This window comes from Sapajus apella, unplaced genomic scaffold (assembly GCF_009761245.1).
Source record: "Sapajus apella isolate SASKATOON/1434 unplaced genomic scaffold, GSC_monkey_1.0 scaffold96, whole genome shotgun sequence".
Taxonomy (NCBI): domain Eukaryota; kingdom Metazoa; phylum Chordata; class Mammalia; order Primates; family Cebidae; genus Sapajus; species Sapajus apella.
In genome coordinates, this window is record NW_022437036.1 from 655,768 (window position 1) to 667,329 (window position 11,562).

The window sequence follows — 11,562 nt, forward strand, 5'->3', positions numbered from 1 at the left end:
AAAAAAAAAAAAAAAAAAAAAAAAAAAAGAAATTGATGTATTCAGGAACCATGAGAATCTAACACATCTATTAGAGTTCTGGAAGGAGGAGAGAGACGGAGAGCTTTCATAACTGAGGACAGAGCCATTCACAGTGAGCGCGAGGGCACTGACAGACCCCAGCCTGCATGAAGACCCCACTGCCTACGTCCAAGTAGATAGTGATCGTCATGAGTTATCACTCAAGTAAAATAAGACTTGTAAGTCCGCACCTATCTCAATAAATTTAATGGTATTTATTTATGTTAAATAAATGCATAGAGAGAAATGAAGCTCTTAGGATACGAGCTAACAAGTGTGGGAGGAATGATGGGTCAGAGTCATAAGCAGGTGCTCAGACTAGTTTCAGGGTATCCCGGTAAACCACGCAGCCATTACAGAGGGAAGTCGTAGCTGTGGTGGGGAAGCCGGCAGGTGCCTCCTCAACTCAGCGATCCATCTTCACATCATCAGGCTTGGGACAGACCTACCCCTGGAGCCTCCTGATGGAGTGAGCAGGAGTTCCACGCTATTCTTCCAGCAGTTCATAGCGTCCTCTATTCATGAGAAAGCAGACACACACGGAGAACAACCTACATAGTACCTGACCCACGAGCTCCATAAACGTCAATACAGACTTAAACACAGGCTAAGAAGCTGCTCTGCCTTTTTTTTTTTTTTGAGACAGAGTCTCACTCTGTCACCCACATTGGAGTGTGGTGGCATGATCTTGGCTGACTGCAATATCTGCCTCCTGGATTCAAGTGATTCTTGTGCTTAAACCTCCTGAGTAGCTGGGACTATAGGCGCCCAGCACCCTCCCTGGCTAATTTTGTATTTTTAGTAGAGATGGGGTTTTGCCATGTTGGCCAGGCTGACCTGAACTCCTAACCTCAGGTGACTCGCCCACCTTGGCCTCCCAGAGTGCTGGGATTACAGGCATGAGCCACCACGCCCTGCCTGCTGCTCCTTCTTAATGGTGACAGTCACTGAAGAGCACAGCAGTTGTATGTACCACAGTCTTGGGCTGGATCCTGCATCAGAAAATGCGGGCTGTGCATGGTGGCTCACGCCTGTAATCCTAGTACTCTGGGAGTCTTACGTGGGCGGATCATCTCAGATCAGGAGTTCAAGACCAGACCAGCCAACGTGGTGAAACCCCATCTTTATGAAAAATTAACTGGGCATGGTGGCATGTGCCTGTATTCCCAGCTACTCGGGAGGCTGAGGCAAGAGAATCCCTTGAGCCTGGGAGTTGGAGGTCGCAGTGAACCAAGATTGCACCACTGCACTGGGCAACAGTGAGACTCCATCTCAAAAAAAAAAAAAAAAAAAAAAACAATAATTTACAATAAAGGCTATCATTGAGAGAATTCATGAATTTGAATGTGGACAAGGGATTAGAGAATAATATATGAATGATAACTTCCTGATGTGCGTCGTTCTGTGGCTGTATAAGAGAACCTGTTCTTAGGAAATGGACGCACGTGCTAAGGGCCCAGGAGCCGGCATCTCTGCCTCGCTCTCAGTAGCTGCACACGCACAGCTCTAGCTGGGGGCAAGGGAGCAAGGGGCAGACGGGAGCAGCCAGTGGGTCTGGGAACGCACATTCGAAAACTCCCTGGACTATGCTGGAAATTCACCTGAGTTTGAAATTATATCAGGATTAGGAAGTTGGAAACACAAAAGAAGTATACCATAGGTGACATCATAATGAAATTCCAGAATGGCAGGGACAGAGAGGACCATAAATCTAGCCAGAGAGGAGAGACGGTTCACTCAGGAGCAAGAATCCCGCCAGTGTGAGCTCCTGAAAACAGCCCAGGAGCAGAAGTGTTGGTGCCAGAGCCTCGCTGTGCAGAGAGCGCTGACACTGTGAGGTTGTCTTTAAAATTAAGCTGGAAAAAAGACATTTTCAGGAAAAAACACGGGTTTGCCACCAGCAGATCATGGCTGAAGAATGTTCTGAATGTGCATTTCAGGTGGAGACAAGGGGACTCCAGGTGGAAGTGTGGTGATATGAGAAGGTGTGAAGAGTCGGGAGAAATGTGGGTAAATCAGCATTGATAGAGATGCCCCGCAGGGCCTCAGAGATGAGAGTAGGGCCACATGGGCGTGGTCTGGAGGGTCAGGAGCAGGCCGTGTTAGCTCTGGGCTCTGGCAGCCCAGGTAAATGTGACACTTAAGCGCCTGGAGCCGCTCAGGAGAGGACAGCATGTAGCTTCCTCACTGTGAGAGGAAACCTGGACGAGAGAGTAACAGGAAAGGAAAGAGGCAGGCATGGGAGGTGGGAAGGCGAGCCTGGCTGAGTCTAGGGCTCTAGGGAGGACCAGGCTCACTGAGTGCAGTTGAGTTTCCTATGTGTGAGCCGGGTGGGCAGAGGTGATGGCCGGAGGCAGCCTCCATCACAGCCGGTGCAGGCTTCCTGCCAGGCTCAGGCAGTGGCCAGAGGGGTCTTCTGGACTCCATCTGCCTGGGCTCCTGTCTGATCTCCCTGATTAGCTACATGAGGAGAGCTAGAGACTGGCTGGGCTCAGTTTTCTCATCTGCGGCGTGAAGGTCATGCGTGGGTGTGCAGATGCTCAGAGACTGGGAGCATCGCTTCTTTCAGCAAGCTCGACCTGATCACGGCCCCAGGGTAGAGACGGCTCCTGTGCCTGGGTCCCGTTGACGAGACCCTGTGACTCCTCCATTCCCAGACTGCTTGTTTTCTAAGTAACTGCAGTTTTATTTCCACCCACTTTTTGGTTTCAGTAATTGCTTGTGTAACAAGATTAAATAGGATATTTTACCTTCTCAGGCTCTCTGAGCTCCCACATGGGTGAAGTTGGCAAGCAGGAGGGTTCCCTGGCTTAGATGTATGTGTGTGTCACAGTGAGAGCAGGTGCCGGGCAAGGTGGTATCAGGAGGGGGCTGAGGAAGGCATCGTTCACAGCTCAGTTCATGCTCTGGCATCTGTTGCTGTCTCTGATGTAACGTATGCAATGATGTGTATTTAAAATACATTGCACAGAAGCAGTCGGCTTAGTCTGTCTGGAGGAAAAGAAGGCCACACACCTTCTGCCTGGTGTGGTCAGCCCAGCCCTGCCTAGCCCCAGGCACACAGCATCTCGGCCCCCTCAGGGCTGGAGGACGTGGCCACTCCCCACTGCAGCCACAGTGCCTCTGGGGCATGTTCTCATTTCACCTGAATGCTCTGTAGAAGACCTGCGGTGGTCAGAGCTGTGCCGTGGCGCTCTTCCCGCCACGCGCTCCTGACTCAGGGTCGGGTAGGAGAGGCGGGCAGCCTGTGTGGTGTCTTGGCCCTGACCCCCACGGCTGTGTCCCCCACAGTATGACGAGCATGTGATCAGCCCAAAGGAGTTCGTGCACCTGGCTGGGAAGTCCACCCTGAAGGACTGGAAGAGAGCCATCCGCATGAATGGCATCATGCTCAGGTGGGTGCTGCACCGGGGTCAGCCTCTGGTGGAAGGGGCCCTGGCAGCTGCTGCTTTCTTGTGGGGTTTTGGGATTCTGAAGATGAGGCGTATTTTGGATGTGCTGAGTGCCGACAGCCTCCCGGGTGGCTGCACCTGCTCACACCCAAAACAGTAAACTCGCCTCCCACACCCATACCATACCAACAGGGCACTATCAGATTTCTAGGATTGTTTTGTCAGTATCATTTTAATTTCCACCAATTCTTTACCTGAAGGCATTTGTGGCTTGAACTCAGGAGCGGAGATCACACCACTGTGCTCCAGCCTGGGCAACAGAGCAAGACTCTGTCTCGAAAAAAAAAAAAAGTGATAGGACAGAAATAACAACATAAAAGGCAATGCTAAGAGGTTAAATTCGGCTGCCAATCTGATGCACAAATGCCAGGTCATACATTTCTTTTTTTTTTGTTTTCAGAATTCATAATTGGAACAGATCCTTTTGTTTCTCTTTTGGAGACGGTCTCACTCTGTAACCCAAGCTATGCTGCAATGGCATCATCACAGCTCCCTGCAGCCCTGACTGTGGCTATTTCACTGTTAGAAAATGAAGGGTTGGCTGGGCACGGTGGCTCACACCTGTAATCTCAGCACTTTAGGAGGCTGAGGCAGCAGGATCACTTAAGGCCAGGAGTTTGAGACCAGCCTGGGCAACATAGTGAGACCTCATCTCTAATAAAAATAAAAAAAATTATCTGGATTTAGTGGCATATGCCTGAGGACACGGCTACTCAGTGGGTTGAGATGATGAAAGAATCACTGGAGCCTGGAAGTCAGGGCTGCAGGGAGCTGTGATGATGCCATTGCAGCATAGCTTGGGTTACAGAGTGAGACCGTCTCCAAAAGAGAAACAAAAGGATCTGTTCCAATTATGAATTCTGAAAACAAAAAAAAAAGAAATGTATGACCTGGCATTTGTGCATCAGATTGGCAGCCGAATTTAACCTCTTAGCATTGCCTTTTATGTTGTTATTTCTGTCCTATCACTTTTTTTTTTTTTCGAGACAGAGTCTTGCTCTGTTGCCCAGGCTGGAGCACAGTGGTGTGATCTCCGCTCCTGAGTTCAAGTGATTTTCCTCTTCAGCCTCCCAAGTAGCTGGGATTAGAGGCACACACCACCATACCTGGCTAATTTTTGTATTTTTAGTAGAGACGGGATTTTGCCGTGTTAGGCAGGTTGGTCTTGAACTCCTGACCTAAGGTGATCCATGTGCCTCAGCCTCCCAAAGTGCTGGGATTCCAGGCGTGAGCTACCGCACCTGGCCTTCACTTTATCTGTGAATCATGAGCCACAGTCTTGGTCCGTGTGGCCCTGGCCTCCTCCTACTTCTTCAGGAGGGCCCTTGCTTTGTGCCGGAATCAGAGTTTGAGGCCTCATGGGTGACTGGCTCTGGGTCCTTTCCCATGGCTCAGGCTCTGTCCCGCTGAGCTGGCCTCTGATTTTCTGGAATATGGCTGGTGACAGAGCTGTGGGGGCCACCAACCAGGTAGGCATGTCCTGAGCTGACCACGGAAGCATCACCCTGTGTGTGCCTGAGGTCGGTGCTGCCCAAAGATTGAGGCTGGAGCCTCTGACCTTTGCTTCATGGGTTGAGGCAGGCTCATTGAGACACACAGGGCTGAAACCCTGGACCTCCAGAGAGGCAGAAGAGAAGGCCATGGGAGGGCAGGTCTCGGCAGTTTGGGCTGTGTGAAGCCTTCCTGGTAAAGATGAGGATGAGAGGCAGTCATGGCTGCTGGTGCTCTCCTGTGCCCACATCACACTCCTTTGCTGTCTCTGTGCCTTTAGAAGGAGGAAGGCTTCTCCTGGAAGTGATTTCCCACCTTCCTCTGCCTCAGAATGAGTCACACATATGCAGGTTGGCCGGGCCCACCTTTGTTAGCTGTGGGTCACTCCCTTGGGGCTGGGGCAGTGGGATGTCCCAGAAAGGCTCAGCCCCCCAGAGTCTTGACAAGTGCCTCCAGGACACCTGCTGGCCCGTGCTCGCCTCCTTCCTGGGGACAGTGCCTTGGTGTGGGGCTGGGCCGGCTGCTTCCCCAGCAGCAGGGTCCTGCACGCCGAGCTTGCACTGAGAGGGAAACGGAGCCCACCCTGCCCTGCGGAGCTGCCAGTGCCTTTGCTAGGACTGCCCCACGCAGGTGGACGGCCCAGGTCAGGGCGGGTGAGCCAGGTGCCTTCAGCTCTGGGGCTGACCTGGATGTTCCATACCACCCTCTGCCACAGGAAGATCATGGACTCCGGGGAACTGGACTTCTACCAGCACGACAAGGTCTGCTCCAACACCTGCCGCAGCACCAAGATCGACCTCTCAGGAGCCCGAGTGTCCCTGAGCAGCCCCACGTCAGCCGAGTACATCCCCCTCACACCCGCTGCAGCCGACGGTAGGTGCCCAGGGCTGCTTATCCTGACCCAGCCCTGCTCTGGCACGGCCACAGAGGGTGACATGCCCCTGCTCACTCCAGGGCCGCTGGTCTCCTGCGTGGGGCCCCAAAGCATCTGAGATCAGCCGCCTCTTCCCTCACTGGGGAGATCTGGCGAATTGCTGCTTTCATTGACAAGGAAGCTTGCAGCACTTTTCTTTTTAAGCCGTTTTCATTGTAATATAATAACTCACATGTGGGGAAGGGTATAGCGAGTAACAGAGAGTGGTTGGGCCCCCATCCGGCCCCTCCCACCCCCACAGCCCAGCCCCAAATCTGGACTCGCCTCCTCACTTGCGGAATCCTTCCCTGCTGAGCGTCCTGCTGCAGGCATTCCTGCCACTTGGGTTTTTGGGTGATGGCTTAGATATTCTTCCATGTTGGTGTCTGTAGCTCTAAATCGTGGAAAGGTTATTCCCTAGAATTAGTTCCAGCTTTATGAATAGAGAAATTTTTCTTAAAACTAAAATTGGACTGGGCACAGTGGCTCACGCCTGTAATCCCAGCACTTTGGGAGGCCGAGGTGGGCGGGTCACTTGAGGCCAGGAGTTTGAGACCAGCCTGGCCAACATGGTGAAACCCTGTCTCTACTAAAAGTACAAAAATTAGCTGGGTGTGGTGGTGCACGCCTGTAATCCCAGCTACTCGGGAGGCTGAGGCAGGAGAATCGCTTGAACCTGGGAGGCGGAGGTTGCAGTGAGCAGAGATTGTGCCACTGCATTCTAGCCTGGGCGACAGAATGAGATTCCGTCTTAAAACAAAAAACAAACTAAAGTTAAAGTGAAGTTAGGTCCTTGGTTCCCCGGTCACGTCACTGAGTGGTCTTTGGTGATGTCGTGTTTCCAGCAATGTCACGTGCATTGTCCCTAAGCTGTCACTCCGCAGTGCTGGCCAGAGCCTGTTCCTGTGTGCCAGGGACATCCTTGTTGCTGGCCCAGGTGGGGCTCGGTTAAGTCCTACCCTGTCCCTGCTGGGTAGGAGAGTGACGCCAGGGCAGCAGGGAGCCTCACCTTTCTCCCGGGCCCTTTTCCATGTCCTGCCAGAGCAGGCTGGCAGGTTCAGTGCTGAGTCCTCGGAAACCCAGGACACTTGGGCTGCTGTAGGAGGGACTGGCCTTCGCCTGCCCTTTCCTCAGTCAGTGCTTAGTATGCAGTGATCGGGCGTGGCGTAACTTAGTTCATACCTGGTCCAAGGCCAGGGCGCTGGGTGGTCAGGGCGTGGCCCTTCCTGGAGACTTGGGGAGCGCAGGGCTGTGTGGGGAGGGGTGGCCAGGCACTGCTGGGGGCTGGCACAGGGTGGAGCCCAGCCTCCTGTCTGTCCTCCTCGGGGCCTCCCCAGCGGCTCCATTGTGTTAGCGTTGGCTCCACGTGACCGCCTGCCGGGGAAGGGACTGGGCCTTCCACACCCTGGAGTCAGTGCCTCATAGCCAGGCTGAGGCTCAGCTCTTCCGAGGATGATTCGGGTTTTTTAACCTGAAATCTCTAGAAACCATTGACTTGGCTACTGTGCAGTTAGTAAAAGATGGTGTATCAGCCCAAACTAAATAATTCCAGGTATACAATATTAATAAATAATTATCACCACTGCTATGTCTTTGATGAGTGTGGAAAAGGCCAGCATAATATTGAAAAGCTTACCAAAATATTAAACTGCTTCTGGGTTTGTTTTTTAAGCTGGATCTGTGTATAAAGTCTCCATCAGAAACTGCCAGAAAGGACCAAATATGAGCCACACGCCTGGTTGTGTCCTGCAGGCACTAGAGAGACACCCATGAGAAGAGCCAGAACAGGTTCTGTCCCTCAGAGCCCCACCTTTTCAGGTTTAGAAGAATGGAAGCATGATAGCTACTGAGATTTATGATGACGTCAATGCAGCGTCACAAGTAGAGGCGAGGTGAGGGCGGCCCCACGGGTGACAGGTCCGGCCGCAGAGCAGGATTCCAGGCTCTCGTCAGGTGGAAGAATCACCTTGTCTCGCTCCTGTTGGTCAAGTGGAAAGTGCTTGTTGAGTGAAGTCACAGAGGGACAAGAAGAGTAGATTGTTGAGGATCGTTGGAACTGGGTGATGGGTTCAAGGGGTTTCTTTTTGCCTTCTTTCTCCTTTGACAACGTCTGTGACTGAAGCAGATGTAAAATACAAGGCAGGCGCATGCTGTGGCTGTACTAGTGTGTGTCCTGTATTTGTCAGCTTTGTGAAAACAGATGGTGGACAGGTTCAGAAGGTGGTGTGAGGAGGGCGGGCAGGGTATGTGGGGTGTGGGGCTGCGGTCAAACAGCACTCACCAAGCTTCCCTTTCGGCTGCAGTGAATGGGTCTCCTGCGACCATCACCATAGAGACCTGTGAAGACCCTGGTGACTGGACTGCGGCCATCGGAGGTACAAGGTTCCTCCTCATGGGCTTCTTACAAGTCCTGGTGGGGTGGTGGGGTCTTTGCCTGCCTGAGGCCACACAGGGGCTTCAGGAATCCAGGTGTGGCCAGTGGGGTCTTTACGGAGAAAGGTCTGGCTGCCGCCACCGTTGTCCCGGGCGCTCTGAGGCTGAGCTCTGGCTGCCCTGCCAGATTTTAGTGTTGTGGATGTGTCTGGGCAGTGCAAGCCCAGCTTAGTGCCAGGTGCTGCCAGCTCCAGTGTGGTCCTCGTGGCTGCCCTGTGTGGCGCCACTTTCCCTGCCCACTGAGCCCACTCCTTCCCTCACAGATGATACATTTACCTTCTGGCGGGGGCTGAAGGATGCTGGCCTGCTAGACGAGGTCATCCAGGAGTTCCACCAGGAGCTGATGGAGACCATGAGAGGCCTGCAGCAGCGGGTCCAGGACCCTCCCCTGCAGCTTCGAGGTGAGGAGCTGCCTCTTCCCTCTGCTGGCTCCTTGGCCCAGGAGTGTCTGTACTCCTGTGCTGCTGGGATGGAGGCTGGATCTGGGCTTGGGAACCCTGCTGTTGCTGAGGCTGAACTCGGGGTAGTGGGAGGATGGCCTCAGTGTGTCTCAGTCCTTGCCCTCTGAGCCGGGCTTCTAGCTGGCCGGGTTCCTGGGGAGCTGCCCCCGTGGTGGCCTTCTGGCTCTCTGGGAAGGGACCGGGTTCTCACTGAGTGTGCGCGTTGCCCTTTAAGATGCCGTACTCCTCAACAACATTGTGCAGAACTTCGGCATGCTGGACCTGGTGAAGAAGGTGCTGGCCAGCCACAAGTGCCAGATGGACCGCTCGAGGGAGCAGTATGCCCGGGACCTGGCAGGTACGCCGAGCCCACCCCCGCCCCTACCCCCGTCCCTGCCCAGTCCCTGCCCCCAGGTGGCAGGCTGAGGACCTGAGAGCCCCTGGCTGTGTCCACTGCACTTCCCTGAGTCACAGCCACCATGGCCAGCCTCTCTCTGTAGCTGTTGCGCAAGGAAAACACCCCAAGCTTACGTGATGTGGTCAGGCCTCGCCATCACACAAAGCCCTGGTTCTTACATTTACCGACATTTCTGTGATGAACCAAGTAGTTATTTAAGAGAAGATGACAGAGGCTGGGTGCAGTGGCTTACGCCTGTAATCCCAGCACTTTGGGAGGCTGAGGCGGGTGGATTACTTGAGGCCAGGAGTTTGAGACCAGCCTGACTAACATGGTGAAACCCTGTCTCAACTAAGAATATAAAAAATTAGCCAGGCGTGGTGGTGCAAGTCTGTAATCCCAGCTACTCCTGAGGCTGAGGCGGGAGAATTGCTTGAGGCTGGGAGGCAGAAGTTGCATGAGCTGAGATAGCGCCACTGCATACCAGCCTGGGCGACAGAGCAACACTCTGTCTCAAAAAAAAAAAGAGAAGATGACAGAATGGGAAGCGCTGGTCCTCCTCAAGCCCCTGACATTGCTGCATTTCCTCCATGCTCCTCTTGGGGTCTGTGTTTACTGTATGTTCACTGTGGGTGTTTTCACTGTGTGTTCACCGTGCATGTATTCACTGTATGTGTTCACCATGTGTGTGTTCACCATGTGTGTTCACCAAGTGTTTGTTCACTGTGTGTGTGTTCACTGTGTGTGTCCACTGTGTGTTCACCATGTATGTATTCACTGTATGTGTTCACCATGTGTGTGTTCACCATGTGTTTGTTCACTGTGTGTGTTCACTGTGTGTGTTCAGTGTGTGTTCATGTGTGTGTTCACTGTGTGTGTCCACTGTGTGTTCACCATGTATGTATTCACTGTATGTGTTCACCATGTGTGTGTTCACTGTGTGTGTGTTCACTGTTGGTGTTTTCACTGTGTGTTTACTGTGTATGTATTCACTGTATGTGTTCACTGTGTGTGTGTTCACTGTGTGTGTTCACCGTGTGTGTTCACTGTGTGTTCACCGTGTGTGTGTATTCACTGTATGTGTTCACCATGTTTGTGTTCACTCTGTGTATTCACTGTGTCTGTTTACCATGTGTGTTCAGTGTGTGTGTTTACTGAGTGTGTATTCAGTGTTCACCATGTGTGTTCACTGTGCGTGTGTTCACCGAATGTGCATTCACTGTGTGTGTTCACTGTGTGTTCACCGTGTGTGTGTTCACTGTGTCTGTTCACTGCGTTCACCGTGTGTGTGTTCACCATGTGTGTATTCACTGTCTCTGTGTTCACCGTGTGTTCACCACGTGTGTTCACCACGTGTGTTCACCGTGTTCACTGTGTTCACTGTGTGTTCACCGTGTGTGTGTTCACCATGTGTGTATTCACTGTCTCTGTGTGTTCACCATGTGTTCACCGGGTGTGTGTTCTGTGTGTGTTCACTGTGTGTGTTCACTGCGGGTGTGTTGTGTTCACTGTTCAGTGTGTTCACTGTGTGTGTACAGTGTTCACCTTGTGTTCACTGTGTGTGCACTGTGTATACTGTGTGTGTTCACCGTGTGTGTGTACTGTGTGTGTGCACTGTGTGTTCACTGTGTGTGTTCATGGTGTATGTTCACTGTATTCATGTTTGTGCACTGTGTGTGTGTTCACTGTGTGTTCACTCTGCACTGTGTGTGCACTGTGTTCACTGTGTGTGTTCACTGTGTGTGGTTCACTGTGTATGTTCACTGTGTGTTTGCATTGTGTTCACTGTGTCTGTTCACCATGTGTGTTCAGTGTGTTTACTGTGTGTGCACCATGTGTGCACACTGTTCACTGTGTGTGTTCACCGTGCATGTTTATTGTGTGTGTGTTCAGTGTGTGTGTGCAGTGTGTTTGCACTGTGTGTGCGCACTGTGTGTGTGCACCGTGTGTGTGTCTGCATGTTTATGTTTAGACTCATGTGTCATATGTGCCGTTTTTCCTCCTCTTGATCTTAATATGTCACAAGAGCAACTTTCCACATTGGGTGTGTGAGAGCCCATGGGGGGTCTGACAGCCTTGCATGCTTGCACGGGTCCTGGGTCTGCACGGGTCCTGGGTCTGCACGGGTCCTGGGTCTGCACGAGGCCTGGGTCTGCACGGGTCCTGGGTCAGCACCGGCTGGTATCTACCCAAGGACTGTCTTGGGCCCCACCTCCCACAGACCTCACCTTTGGTGGGTGGCCGCCTGGTCATCTGGGTGTGTGGCATCAGGTGAGCAGACCTGAGTTGTTGCTGAGCCAGAGGCCACCCAGTCACGGAGTGGTGCCTCTGCCCCCGTCCCGTGTGACGCCGTCCGTGCCCCCGTCCCCTGGTGAT

At 52.8% G+C, this 11,562-nt stretch overlaps 1 protein-coding gene across 3 annotated transcripts in view; it reads left to right on the forward strand.

The window, feature by feature from the left end:
• GMEB2 (glucocorticoid modulatory element binding protein 2) overlaps nt 1–11,562 on the forward strand; it is a 40,762-nt gene that overhangs the window by 25,946 nt on the left and 3,254 nt on the right. For all 3 annotated transcript variants that reach the window (XM_032257004.1, XM_032257005.1, XM_032257006.1), the window contains 5 exons: nt 3,352–3,455; nt 5,719–5,876; nt 8,220–8,291; nt 8,613–8,750; nt 9,025–9,147. In XM_032257004.1, coding sequence (XP_032112895.1) covers nt 3,352–3,455; nt 5,719–5,876; nt 8,220–8,291; nt 8,613–8,750; nt 9,025–9,147 — 595 coding nt within the window. The remainder of the gene's footprint in view (nt 1–3,351; nt 3,456–5,718; nt 5,877–8,219; nt 8,292–8,612; nt 8,751–9,024; nt 9,148–11,562) is intronic.